General features: G+C 44.0%; 1 protein-coding gene across 1 annotated transcript in view; it reads right to left on the bottom strand.

The window, feature by feature from the left end:
* thsd7ba (thrombospondin, type I, domain containing 7Ba) overlaps positions 1 to 13629 on the bottom strand; it is a 176224-nt gene extending 162595 nt beyond the window's left edge. Inside the window, exons 1-2 of the mRNA XM_034236864.1 lie at positions 12773 to 13629; positions 139 to 315 (exon numbers count right to left, since the gene is read on the bottom strand). Coding sequence (XP_034092755.1) covers positions 139 to 315; positions 12773 to 13484 — 889 coding nt within the window. The 5' untranslated portion in view covers positions 13485 to 13629. The remainder of the gene's footprint in view (positions 1 to 138; positions 316 to 12772) is intronic.
* Positions 13630 to 14359: the final 730 nt, after the last annotated feature.

The following is a 14359-nucleotide window of genomic DNA, read 5'->3' as shown; positions in this document are numbered from 1 at the left end:
CTAAGTGTAATGTGTGGAATTATAAGTAAGCACATTCGCTGATATTGCTCCAGTGATGAAATACCTGGATGTTTGTATTGGACTATTCCAAAGGGGGGGTGGATTTACACAAAGAAGAAGAAGAATTAGACATTTTACCTGCTTTCCATGAAAAATGATGGTCCTTAGGAAACACAATGTCTGACTGGACTGAAATGGAAACGAGGGAGAAGAGGAGAAGGAAGCCGAGGCAGTTCCCAGCTCGCCGTGTCCAGGAAATGACCCCAAAGTCATCTTTTAGAGTCATAGTCCAGCCCATTGCTTCCTCTCTTACTCCTGTGGGAAGAACATGAAATTCATCAGTAAGTCACTCCTAAAAATGGAGAGACACATGGGGCGCAGGAACCAGAGGAATAGACTGTGGGTAAGCTCTGTACAAATGAGGGAAGTGGAGAAAGTGTCAGACAGGCTGCAGTGAAGAAAATGTCCCACTGAAACCTGCAGCCCAGAAACATGACTTTCACTATCACCTTCCAAAGTGAAAAATACTCTCTCCCACATGAATCATAGTGGTCTTCTTCTTTCTTTCTTTTTTAATCCATCATATGAGTGTGATACCATGTCTGCTTCTCATCCCACATAGAGCAGAAATAATTAGTCAGAGAGGCTTGAGAATATCAGCCTCCCAAGGTAGAAGTGGTCGCATGTATTGAAGGAAGGGGAGACTTTAAGCTTGAAGTAATACGGGGTATTAGTACCTTTTTATTGCAGCTAATTTATTCCTATCTTCTGCTACTGTAATTCATGTCCTACGAGTGTTACGGATTAGTCCTGGATTCACGAGGCCTCTAATTGTGTTGCACCAACACACAGCCAAGTTAATGAATATGGAATTAAATCTGTAACACCTGAAACTTTGAGAGATTCATGTAAGGATGTTCATGACATCTGTGACTGATTTTCTCAAAACAAACGCAGCTGCGTCACTGTAGCAGTATTCCAAAAAGTAAAAAAAGCGTATTGATATTGAGTGCACTTGGAAAATATAAACTGTTTGTTGTTTTGATTCCATATTTATTTAATGCCGTGCTAGGCAACTTTTGAAGAAGAAAAGAAGAAGAAAACCATTACATTAATTGGGTTGGATAGCAACGATGTATTATTAAAGGTCACCTGTTACGCAAAATCTTTTTTATGTATTTTATACATAAACATGTGTCCCCGCTGTGTAAAGAGATTCTGAAAGTTTCAGGATAAAAGATTCCCTCACTTTTTGTCCTGATCCATTTATATAAAAACATGTCTGAAAATGAGCTGATCAGATTTTGGCCACTTTATGATTTCATAATGTTTTTTGGGTTGTGCAACCATTAGCCAATAACCAACCAAGGTAACCCACGCCCACCTTATCACCTGAATCTCCTCCGAGAGCACCATTGTGTATTTTTAAACCAATCATCTCTCAGAGGGGCGTGGCCAGCAGCAGCTCATTAGCATTTAAAGCTAAGGACACAGCATCAGCACTTTTGAAACAGGGCTGAAACAGAGGGGTTTATGGGATGCTACAATGCATGATCTGTTTGGTATTTTGAGCCAAACACGTCAGAGACGTGTTTTGTATATATCTGAGACCTATTATATATTCTTGAAAAATAGTATAGGGGACCTTTACGGGTCCTGATCAAAACTTGTTTAACGTTAAATCAATTTATGCCACATTTTGTGAGCACTTCTCATTGAGAGAGTATGAGCCACAGTGAGTTGTCGATCCAAACGGGGTCACAAGTGCAGTTACACTATTCACACATTGAAGCTGCATACGTACTGTAGGAATACAAAAATGACCGGGACGACAAACAAAACACACGGCAGCGATATCACTTTGCCCTGGTGACAGACTGACAGGCTGGAGGTTTTAATCACGGGTGGTTTTAATTGATGTGCCTTATATAAATAAATAAATAAATAGTTTAAATAAATAACAATGTTGAAATGTAAGAGTTAGGATCAATGTCTTAAAAACTGTACTGATATCATTGTTGTATTTACAGAAATAGTAAAACTGCAAAAAGGTATTGTTAGTACCAGCAATGCTATTGATTTGATGTGAACACACATAGGTACACAGGCAGATAGGCCATCCAATCATTGCATGAGAGCAGAATGAAATAATTGAATAGGCTTATTACAAGCCTGCAACAGAGCATTTGATTTATTGATTGCTGGAAAATAGAATTTCAACAATATAACATAAAGGCTTCTGAAATAAATTGCATATCCTTGCTTTAACTTTGCAGTTCACCACAACACGGTGGGTTTTACATTTTGCCTCAATAACTTAGTATCATAGAGAGTATTTGATGCTAGATTAACTACTGAGAGGCGGCATTTGAAATTAAAGATTATTTACACATGGTGTGCCTGTGGAAGCGCTGGGGGCTTGATTATTTGTTTGCTTGATTTCATTAAGGAAAATTAGATTTTGCCTTTTCTGCTATAGCTGAATTTTGGTAGGGGTGAAATGTGTTTAATGAGAAAGAATTGCAGGGTGGAGATGGCGTGGTGCCCAGAAGTGAGATACCAGATGCTGGGTGTTGATGGACTGTCCAATTCTCTTCAGAGTTTGATGTGTTATTCTATATTTTAAAGTGTTTTGCTCTCGGTGTCTAAGAGGGGCTTTTAAGCTCAAATTCGGGCGTTTGGCAACTCAACATACAGCTTTTGTTTCTAATGTCCTTTCAATCAATCTGCAGCATGAGTTTCAAACATACAAGCCCATGTAGGGCCACCATTTGAATTCTTACAACTCAAAGAAGGGTTTATTGTTCTTTCTGATTTAAAGAACTCATCCACTTTGAATAAAAGGTTTGCACTTGTATTGTTTTGTTTTATTCAAGCTGCCTTTGTCTCACATGTAGAGATGCCAGGAATTCATTCTGTTTGGATGAGTGAGCAGAGTATTCTGGCACCCGGGCAGCCATATGCCAATTAGACACCTCTGCTTTCTGATTACTAGCCAACCTCTCCGGCTGCACCGCTCTGAAAGCCATACCTGACTGCACCCAGATTACATCCTCCCTCCAGCCAGTCTAATTTGACTATTCACGGGACAAGAAGCGATCTCAACAGGCTGAAAGAACATGTCACAACTGATTGGAAAACATGGTCTGGAACAAAAACAAGCTATGGAAGCCAGCCTAACCCCAAGGCATCCCAGCATTGTTTCTTGAAAGACAGACATTTGAGATTACCCCAGTGTTAGATATGGTTTGTCAGAGGACCTGTTACTGTTTCTCCAAGCCTGTCAGTTTAAAGAATTACAGGCTATTGTGTTCATACAGCTCAAGCTCGGATTCATTCAATCCGTGCCTCTCAGAAAAAGGGGAATGCAGGCTATCCTGAAAAATCTTTAAAAAGAAAAAAGCGGCTAAATATCTGGGTCAAAGGAATCATGCCAGGCTCTCAGTGGTCACAGAAAACCTGGCAAACAGCAGTGTGGCTCAGATGCTGCTGTGCATCCTATTACATACTCCGTGATCTGATGGAATGCAATCTGCTTCTCTGTCTCCGGTGGTCCTTGTTTCTCACATGCTGGAATCGGAGAGCGAGTACCCTGCAGCTACCATGAGGGAACAGATGAGCAGGCCTTCTCTTTCACAGGTGGTCACCATAATTAATGTTTGATCAAATCTTTCCAAATGAATGTCAAAAGCTAATTTGGTGTGCCGAGGCTCTGAACAATCACTGTCCACCCGCCTCTCTAAAAACAAGCCAAACACACCAGTTCTGTCTGGAGTGGAAACAAAGGAATTTCATCCCACTACACATCATTTTCCAGAGTTGCCAACCTCTTCCCTGGATTTCAACATCATTATGTAGCCAACCAGCTCATTCTCTCTTCACATGATAGCATAAATGCATGCCCATATCCCTGTGCTCTTCCTTCTGTACTGCATCCAGTATTCAGGTTAACGCAGCTGCAAGTGTTTTCTCCATGTTATGGTGCATGTAATTGTTTTTGATTGGCTTTGGCAATATCTAAAACAGAAATTCATTCTCACCCAAAGATTTTTGCAGATGTTTCCATTGGCAGAATGACCATGACAACATTGAAACAATCAGAAATGTGATTCACAACACAGCTTTTTGTATTCATTGTATCACAGGCTTGTGGGTACAGCTGCAAAGACCTTTCACCGCAGGACCAATGTTACTGTCCGACTCCAATGTATTACTTTATACTGGCACAGTTTCTATTCTAATCAGAACTGCAACAAAAAGAAGACTTCCATATTTGCTTGGCCTGAACAGATGATGACTCTGAGACATACTGTGTATTTCCAAAAAGGTTTAGCCTCTTCTGACTTTTTATCATGACTGTACAACAAATAGACACGGATGAATAAGGAGGTATTGAAAACATGCATGCATAGATAGTAGGGGTGTAACGGTTCACAAACATTTCGGTTCGGTACGTACCTCGGTTTTTTGGTCACGGTTCGGTTCGGTACGTTTTCGGTACAGCAGAATTTTTTTTCACAAAACAAAACATATATATATATATATTTATTATTATTATTAAACTGTGAATAATGTATTCACTCAAATAAATACAAAATATAATAAAATAAACATTAAGGTGCAGCATTTCGATGAACTGAAATAATCTGTATTTGAACTTTACTGTACTAGTACTCACAAAACATAAACTATTAGTTTTGGGTTTTTAATTATTATTAAACTGTGAATATTCACTCAAATAAATACAAAATATAATAAAATGAACATTAAGGTGCAGCATGTCGATGAACTGAAATAATCTGTATTTGAACTGAACTGTACTAGCACCTAAGCAGCCAGTTTGACATTATGACTTGCTTGTCATTGTATTTTCATGTTGTTTAAAGAAAGATGAACTTGTCCACATTGCTTGCCGAAAGGGCAGATCTGCTGGCACTAACAATGTCTCCTGCTGTGGAGAACACCCTCTCTAGGGACAGAGGTAGCAGACACAGCCAGGTAGCGCTTTGCTAACATGGCAACATAAGGATATTTGGCGTTTGTAATAGCTTTGGCTCGGTCTGAACTCTCTGCGAGTGGTGGAGGCTTAAATGCTAGTGGGAGTTGGGTTTGCACTTCAGTCATTTTTTCTTTTGGTACCGGTGATATTCACGTTCGGGTGATGCCTTTTCAAGAGTGTGCAAGTTTGATGTATTGCCAGACGCGTAACCAATGTTAGTTGAACAATGCCGACAAACAGCTTTGGTTCAGTCCACCTGTCTTTGTCCGTCATCCTTGTTCGTAACTGCAAAACCAAAATGTTCCCAAACCGGAGACTTCAATGATGCTGGAGGATTTTCGAGCTCAACTTCAGCTCAGTTCCTCAAATTACTGACTACATTTGAACGCATCCCTCTGACCAGCTCTCATAGTATGCCTCTCATCCAATTAAATGACTTGCTCGCTCTATGACGCGTTGAACCCAATGTGAGCAAATTACTCTGAATGCTGCGACGCAGCACCTGAGATTACTTCCAAAAAGTTATTCACGTTCTCAATTTTTTACGTTTAACGTTATATTCGTTCGGTACACTTCGGTACACACCTGTACCGAACCGAAGGGCCCGTACCGAATAATTTCGGTACGGGTACGTGTACCGTTACACCCCTAATAGATAGACAGATTAGCTCAGTATACTAGAAATTACGTCATCATCTCACAATTTACATACAATGCCAATGATCAGTGCCAAAGCAGGAAGTAGTATTCCCTTTACATAGCCAGAAGCATTGGAGTTTTTTAGCCCATCATAGTCGGCAATTCATTGAATAATTCAAATGAAAGTCTTTTTTTTATGTAACCACGATCCTTTACAGCTGCCTAACGCTTAAAGGTGGGGTAGGTAAGTTTGAGAAACCGGCTCGAGATACACTTTTTGTTATAATCCATGGAATGCTCTTAACATCCCGATAGCAATGAATATCTTAAGTGCTTTGACAAAAAATCCATTAAAAATGTAATCTGTGGAAGCTGTAGTACTGTAAAAAGCACAACCAATCATCTGAGCCGGCCCGGCTAAAATAACTGGATGGCCTACCTGCCTGTCAGCCTTCCATCTGGGCACAAACTTATCTCGTGCCCTCATTGGTCATGTGCGCGTTCATGTGAGTTGGAGGAGGGGCTCTGTAAGGAAGTGGCAGATTTATTCCGGTTGTGTATTTTCAAATTCTAGCGCACTTGAGCTGGTTTCTCCAAAATTACCTACCCCACCTTTCAAGGTCCCATGACATGCTTTTCCGGTTATTACCCGTCCCCTTGTGTGTTATGTAGCTTTTTCTGAATGGTCTGCAGAGTCAAAAACCCTCAAAGTACACCCTGTAGCGAGTAAAACTCTAACACAGAAAAGACCTGTCTACGCTGCCCCAGAACGCCTCGTTTTCCATTTTTTTCAAATGGACCAATCCGCGGAACCGTTACGTTACTCAGCTGCAGCTCCGCGGATTTCTCAGCCTGAGACGGCGGGACGCGGCGAGGCTGTGAGTGTGTGTGTGTGTGTGTGTGTGTGTGTGCTCGGGCTGGTTTCGGGCTGGGTTTCGCTGTGTCTCGAAGACCCCACGCAGCTACCAGGAAACAACACCAGTAAGCCAGCTCACACGGCACCCAGACCCCACGCAGCATTCTCATCTGTTTGTCATTGCTGGTGTCCTTTTTGTTTTGTTTGTTGGTCTATTAATGAACTGACTCGTGCTCCATGCTAAAGTGTTAGCCAAGTTTAATCAAGAGGTCTTGTTCGGGTCCCTTACCGTACATGTGGATTTAAACATAGGTCACAAATGTGGCGACACCTTGTGGTAGGAGTGTGTATCTATCTAATCAACACATCCCCCTTTCTTTGAGGTAATATAAACAAATAGTGCAACATCGATTTTAACCAAACATTTTGATTTCTCTACCATGCCATAACAAATAAACATCTGGTCTAAATGTACTCAGAATGCTAACTAGCACAAACTTGGAAATTGTCTAAACATTTACACCATGTTAACATCCATTAAATCAGTCTCTCAATTACAGATTCAGTCTATCTGGTTTTCTGATTTCCCTTGTAGATCTTCTGACCACATGTTCACTTGGAGTGTTAGTATCACAGTCTGTCTGTGGTGAAGGTGTGAACTCAGACTCAATGATGGATTCACTGAGCTGTTGACCAGCTTCTTTTGTTTTCATAAGACTGCGACGATCGCGTCTGAAGATTTGTCCTTCCTCTGTCCTCAGTGAAAGATCGCGGTGCTACTTCCTGAAGAACAGTGGCTTTAGTTCTCCATCCATCAGGACCCTCAATCCTGACTGTGTCATTACTTGATAGCAATGGAAGCTGCTTAGCTGTTTTGTCATACCATGTTTTCTGCTTCATCTTTTGTTGTTGTAGTTGGTGTTGCAGCTTTGGGTGTCTCTTTTGCTTTGAATAGCTTGGCAGTGTGGTGCGCAACTTACGATTCATCAGAAGTTCAGCAGGTGACAGTCCACACTCCAGAGGTGAGGCTGGGTAGCTGAGTAAAGCGAGGTATGGGTCTGAGCCACTCTCATCAGCTTTCTTTAGAAGTTGCTTGAGAATGTGAACTCCCTTTTCAGCTTTCCCATTTGACTGTGGATAATGAGGACTTGAGGTCACATGCTTAAAGTCATACTGTTCTGCAAATTCTTGCCACTCTCTGCTGTTGAAACACGGTCCGTTGTCACTCACTACTGTGTTAGGTATGCCATGTCTTGCAAAAATTGATTTTGAATGTGTTATGACACATGTTGATGATGAGTTTGATAGTAGTGCCATTTCAGGAAAGTTTGAGTAATAGTCAATGACCACTAAATAGTCTTTACCTTTGAGATGAAACAAATCCATTCCACCTTTATCCCATGGTGCTGTTGGCACATCAGTCACTATCATGGGCTCTTTAGTCTGTTTGTTTCTGTGTGTCTGGCATGTGTTACACGTACCAATCAGTCTCTCGATGTCTTTATTTACTCCAGGCCAGAAAACACTGTCTCTCGCCCGTCTTTTGCATTTTTCAACACCCAGATGACCTTCATGTATTTTTTTTAGGGCCGGGACTTTAACGCGTTAATTAAGATTAATTAATTACACAAAAATTAACGCGTTAAAAAAATTAACGCATTTTAATCGCACTTATTTTTGCACCGCGGAACGTTTCTCACTGGATGAGTTTCAGGCGTACCGATTATACTGGAGCACCAACTAACGTTCATGACTTCAGACAACAACAAACCACAGTGAACAACAGTGGGAAATGTTGTTTTAAAAAACGGACGGATGGAAGCGTCGATAAAAGCACGGTTGTGTGCAAATTATGCAAAAAGGAATTCGCATATCACCGCAGCACATCAAGCCTCAAATATCACCTCAATGCAAAACATATAGCAGCTAGCGTGGAAGCTAGCGTGGACGTTAGCCTCTTTTATCGCGTTCACACCAAAAAGAGCCGGTACTAAAATTAGTTAATGAGAACCTTTTTACCCCCACGAAAGTCCCTGCTAGAGAGCAGAGAGCTGCTAGAGAGCAGGGACTTTCGTGCGGCTCTCTTGTGAGAAAAGAGCTATATTTCTGATTGGCTGGGCGGATTGCAAACCACGCCCCGTAAAACTCCCAAAAAGTGTTGTGAAGCCGCCATTTTAGCGCAGAAACGCAGAGAGACTAACTTATGGCAACACAAAATAAAACATGGGAGCGGTGGAGATGAGGAGGTGTCGGCGTTCTGGTGATTTACTCGGAAGGCTCCCAGCAGCTTCTACTGAAGCCAGTCCCTAACTCCGGGGACTTCCGGCCGGGGACTTTGGGCGGCAGTATACGCCGTGAAGTGGTTTGCGGCCTGCCAGTAAACCCAAAGCAGAAGAAGAAGAAGTGACGTCAGCGGCTTCATTTGCCTAATCCACCTCCAGGTTCAAAGAGTTCTCATGAACTAAATTCTCATGAACCTTTGTGGGAAAAGTACTGCGGTGTGAATGTGCCTAATGGTATACTAAAATCCATGTGAAAAAAATTGCTTCTCACTGTTCTCAGGTCAAATATTTATATGTGATTAAAAATGCGATTAATTTCGATTAATTAATTACAAAGCCTCTAATTAATTAGATTCATTTTTTTAATCGAGTCCCGGCCCTAATTTTTTTTAGTACTTCCTGTCTCAATGCACGTGGAATGACAATCCTGTGTTGTTTCAGTAATAGTCCATCCACGACACTCAGTTCACCTCTGATGTGGTAGAAGAGCGGACAGGAACCTACAGGCCATCCATTTTGCATATTTGCAATGACACACTGCAGCTCTGTGTCTTTTGCTGTTTCTTCAGCTATCTGTCTGGACTTTGTGTCTGATACAGGAAGAGCAGCAGACACCATGTTCACATGACTTTTCACATCCTCTTCAGTTGTACTCACATAATCCACTGTAGGTGCTCGTGAGAGAGCGTCAGCAAGTATCAGGTGCTTTCCAGGTGTGTAGATCAGCTCAAAGTCATATCTCTGCATCTTCATCATGAGACGCTGTATCCTTGGTGTCATTTCACTTAAATTATTTTTAATGATGGATACAAGTGGACGATGTTTTGTCTCTACTGTGAATGAAGGTAGGCCATATACGTAGCTGTGGAACTTCTCCAAGCCATAAACCAGTCCCAGACATTATTTTTCTATTTGAGCATATCTGCACTCAGTCTGTGTCATTGACCTGGATGCATAGGCCACTGGTTTCCAATGCTCGCCTTCAACTTGTAGGAGCACTGCGCCTATTCCATCCTTTGAAGCATCTGTTGAAACTTTAATTTTCTTTGTTGGGTCAAAGAATGTCAATACAGGTGCAGTTGTGAGTGTCTGTCTGAGTGTTTTCCACTCTTGCTCATGTTTGACTGTCCATTTAAACTCAAGCTTGTCTCCGAGAAAGACAACTTCTTGAACTCCAAACTCGCATTTGCTCTTGTTAAGCTTGAGTCCATACTTGTGTATGCGCTCCAGCACCTTTTTCAGCCTCTCATTGTGTTCTTGTCGTGTAGAGCCCCACACAATGATGTCATCAACATATGCTCTAACACCGTCCAGCCCCTCAATGATGTGCTCCATCGCTCTGTGAAATATTTCGGATGCTGAGATGATCCCAAAGGGCAGTCTGAGGAAGCAATATCTGCAGAATGGTGTATTAAAAGGTGCAATATTTGGTGCTGCTTTCATCCAGTTTCAGCTGCCAAAAGCCTTGAGACGCATCAAGCTTTGTGAAGAAGCTGGCACCTGCCATTTCACTTGTGATTTCCTCACGCTTGGGTATCTGATAATGTTCACGCTTGATGTTTTCATTAAGATCTTTTGGGTCCATACACACTCTTAAATCACCACTTTTCTTCTTTACACAGACCATCGAGTTAACCCAGTCTGTTGGCTCCTCAACTTTTTTTATCACTCCGAGCATTGTCATTCTGTCGAGCTCTTTCTTTAAGCGATCTCTGAGTGGCGCTGGAACTCTTCTTGCAGCATGCACAACTGGCTGTGCATTTTCTTTGAGCTGGATTTTGTATGTGAAGGGCAACACACCAAAACCCTTAAACACATCTGCATACAATCAATTGAGTCATTTGGTGTACTCACAGTTGTGTTGATGCAATACACTCTCTTGACAAGTTCCAAATCTTCACATGCTTTATCACTCAGCAGTGAATCAGTCCATCAGCGACAACAGAGAAAAGTAGGTGGTGCACTTTACCTTTTGAGGTTACCTTTAATATGCACACACCCAAACTGTTGATTTTCTTTCCATTATAATCTTTTAGTGCCTGTGTTCTTTTTTTAATTTGTGGCTTATCTTTCATTGCCTTGATGTCAGACAGGCTCATCAGGTTTGCTTTTGCACCAGTATCCAGTTTCATAGTTATTATTGTCCCGTTAATCATCAGTGGAGCTATCCATTTGTCTTCTCTGATTGCATTAACCTCTTTTTGCTCGGTTTCACAGTTCATCATGCCAACAAAAAATGTCTCACTTAAATCATCGTCTTGTGGTGCCGAGAGATAGGGAGTCGGAGGCGGTGCAATGGAGGTGCAAAAGGGTAATTTATTAGAGTGTAGAAAAGGACATGTTGTCCGGTTGCAGTCCGGGAAGAAGAGAGAGAAGCCAGGAGGGCACACAACATATATAGTCAACACACAACATGTCCGTGTGGAAACAAAACCCAAACTGTAGTTCCATGTGTGAATTATGAACCAGTGTATTAATAGGTGGTCACCACACAAGCCCCCCCAGAATTCAAACATAGCACAATCCTCGCGTCTGGGAGGAAGCACCACAGGGGCCGAGGAGGGCGGGGTTGCAGGTGAGGGCCGGGCCATGGAACGGGCCGTCGGAAAGGGGCCGCAGGAGAGGGTAGGGGCCCTAATGAGGGCATCCCCACCGGGGGCGGGCCGGAACGGGCTGTCGTAAGGAGACCGCAGCAGGCGTCGTGGCGAACGAAGAACTCACCCGCCAGTCGGTGAAAGCCGGGTCGCTGAGCCGCGACGGGCGTGAATAACCCGGTGGTCCCCAGCAGGGACCTCGGGAGGAAAGAACCGGGTCCCCGGGGGGCAGGAGCAGCACCCCCAGGAGGAAGGAGCCGTGGACAGGAGAGAGGCCAGACAAGGGGCCGTCCGAAGCTGCCGTCGAGGCGAAGGAAGAGGCCAGACAGGGTCCCGGAGCGCGCCACCCACGGGCCAACGAAGGCATGGGCGACGTCCGAAACTGTCGAGGCGAGACGGGGTCCAGAAGCACGCCACCCAGGCGCCGATGAGAGCGCGGGTGGCGTCCGAAGCCGCCGTCGAGGTGATGAAAAGGCAGAGGGTCCACACGAGGCCAACCAGCCATGGTCGAACCTCCTCTCAGGCACCAGAAAAAGCTCAAAAAGGGCCGTACTGTCCACGGTCCAAAAAACGTAGGTGAAATCGTGAGAGGATCCACACAAGGGCGACCAGACATGGTCGAATCTCCTCTCAGGCACCAGGGAAAAAACTCAAAAGGTCGATAGCCGTTAGCAGCTAGCCGTTAGCTGTGGCCGTTAGCCGCTAGCTGGCAGCCATCGGTAGCCGTTAGCCAACGTGGTTAGCTGCTAGTCGTCGATAGCTAGCGCAGCCTGGACTTGCAGCCGCACGCCCCGAAGAAACAACCCCACGTGGAAGGAGTCTGGTTCTCTCCCCTACCCAGCAGGTCGTGCATCGACTCCTCTGTAGTCGGAAGGCAGATGCGAGAATGGCGAGCAACATCCCCAGCCATTCGGCGAGGCGCGCACCGAGCCTCCGTCCGCGTGCCTGTAGCAGCCACGGTCGACTCCAAAAAAATCCCCGGCATTTCGAGAAAGAAACCTTAGTTTCCTTTGCCGTGTTCGGGTCCGTCTCGGAAACTTCCCAAGACGCTGTCAGGGTCACCAATGTAGTGCCGAGAGATAGGGAGTCGGAGGCGGTGCAATGGAGGTGCAAAAGGGTAATTTATTAGAGTGTAGAAAAGGACATGTTGTCCGGTTGCAGTCCGGGAAGAACAGAGAGAAGCCAGGAGGGCACACAACATATATAGTCAACACACAACATGTCCGTGTGGAAACAAAACCCCAACTGTAGTTCCATGTGTGAATTATGAACCAGTGTATTAATAGGTGGTCACCACAGTCTTCCACTATGTTTACAGACTTTCCTTTCTTCCTCTCATTTCCTTTTGAGAAGCACTGCTTAGCAAAATGGTTCTGGCCCTGGCAATTAGAGCATTGCTTACCAAATGCCGGACACTGTCGTGGTTTGTGCTTCGAGCCGCAGCGCTTACAGCTGAATGTTCCTTCTTCTGACCGCTGTGTAGGCCGCGTCTGTGCGCGCCATTTGCCTTGGCTGGAGACCGCACCAACTGCTGCGCCATCACTCACGTTAGCCGCGCCCGCCATCTCGCTGAAAGTCCTGACGTGCATTTGGGACAGCTCGCTTGCATGGCAGATTTTTATAGCTGCTTCACATGTCAGCTCCGTTTCCCTTGGTAGCCTTTCTCTGACCTTTTTATCCTCCACGCCAAAAACGATCTGGTCCCGAATCATGGAGTCCCTCAGCGTAGCAAAGTTGCATGACTGTGCTTTTAGCTTCAGGTCAGTCAGAAAGCTATCAAAAGGCTCATGCTGCTGCACACGTGAACGGAATACATATCTCTCGTATGTTTCGTTCTTTCTGGGAGAGCAGTGGGCATCACATTTCTCGAGCACTTTATCCAGTTTGTCTTTATCAGCCTGCTCTTCATACACAAAAGTATTGTACACTTCTATCGCCTGTGGGCCTGCTATAGTTAGCAGTAGCGCTACCTTCCTAGCATCCGGCTTAGTTTCCAGTCCCATGGCCGTGATGTAAAGCTGGAACTGCTGCTGGAACTGCTGCTTGAAGGTCCGCCAGTTGCTGTCGACATTTCCCGAAAGTTTTAGCGTCTCCGGTGGCTTTAATGAATCCATGTCGCTTGTCACAACTCCTCACTTAATGTGTTTTTATTTTTACTTCATAATTTACTCCTGGTACCATGTTTTGTGTGTTGGTCTATTAATGAACTGACTCGTTCTTCATGCTAAAGTGTTAGCCAAGTTTAATCAAGCGGTCTTGTTCGGGTCCCTTACCGTACATGTGGATTTAAACATAGGTCACAACTATGTGGCGACACCTTGTGGTAGGAGTGTGTATCTATCTAATCCACACACTTTTCTGGCTGCTAACGCCATTGTAACACATAATCACTTATGTTCCGCTGTAACGGTGGTGGACTCATCAGAACAGAGTGGGCGAGCTGACTAATCAGATCACATTGGGCTCATAGGGAGGGGAGGATGGAGGGGAGGATGGGGGGAGGGATGGGAGGGATGGGAGGAGGATGGGAGGAGGGGAGGAGGGATGGGAGGAGGGATGGGAGGATGGGAGGAGGAGGGATGGGAGGAGGGGAGGAGGGAAGGATGGAGGATGGGAGGATGGGAGGATGGGGGGGGGAGGGAGCTCCAACAAGCCGTTCACAGAGAGTGAATACACAGAGATGCTGTATGAGGAACCAAAGGGATTTTGGAACATTGAACAATGTAAATCTATTCTAGTATACCTCAACAATGGAATTATGATCAGTAGAAATGGCCATGACTTTTAACATAACTTGACATGTATTTAACATAACAGCAATATTTGAGATTGTTAGAAGAAAAAGACTTGAAGAATAAAAAACATTCTTATTAAATGTCATCGAGGGTTTTTCAAATGTGTCCAATATAAATGTTGTGTCTGAAGATGAGGTTAAATGTAATTTCACAAGACTTTTTATTTTAGTTTATTTTAGAATTTCCATCTAACA

This window comes from Gymnodraco acuticeps, unplaced genomic scaffold, assembly GCF_902827175.1.
Source record: "Gymnodraco acuticeps unplaced genomic scaffold, fGymAcu1.1, whole genome shotgun sequence".
NCBI classification, from domain to species: Eukaryota; Metazoa; Chordata; class Actinopteri; order Perciformes; family Bathydraconidae; genus Gymnodraco; species Gymnodraco acuticeps.
This window is presented reverse-complemented; position numbering and strand designations above follow the sequence as displayed.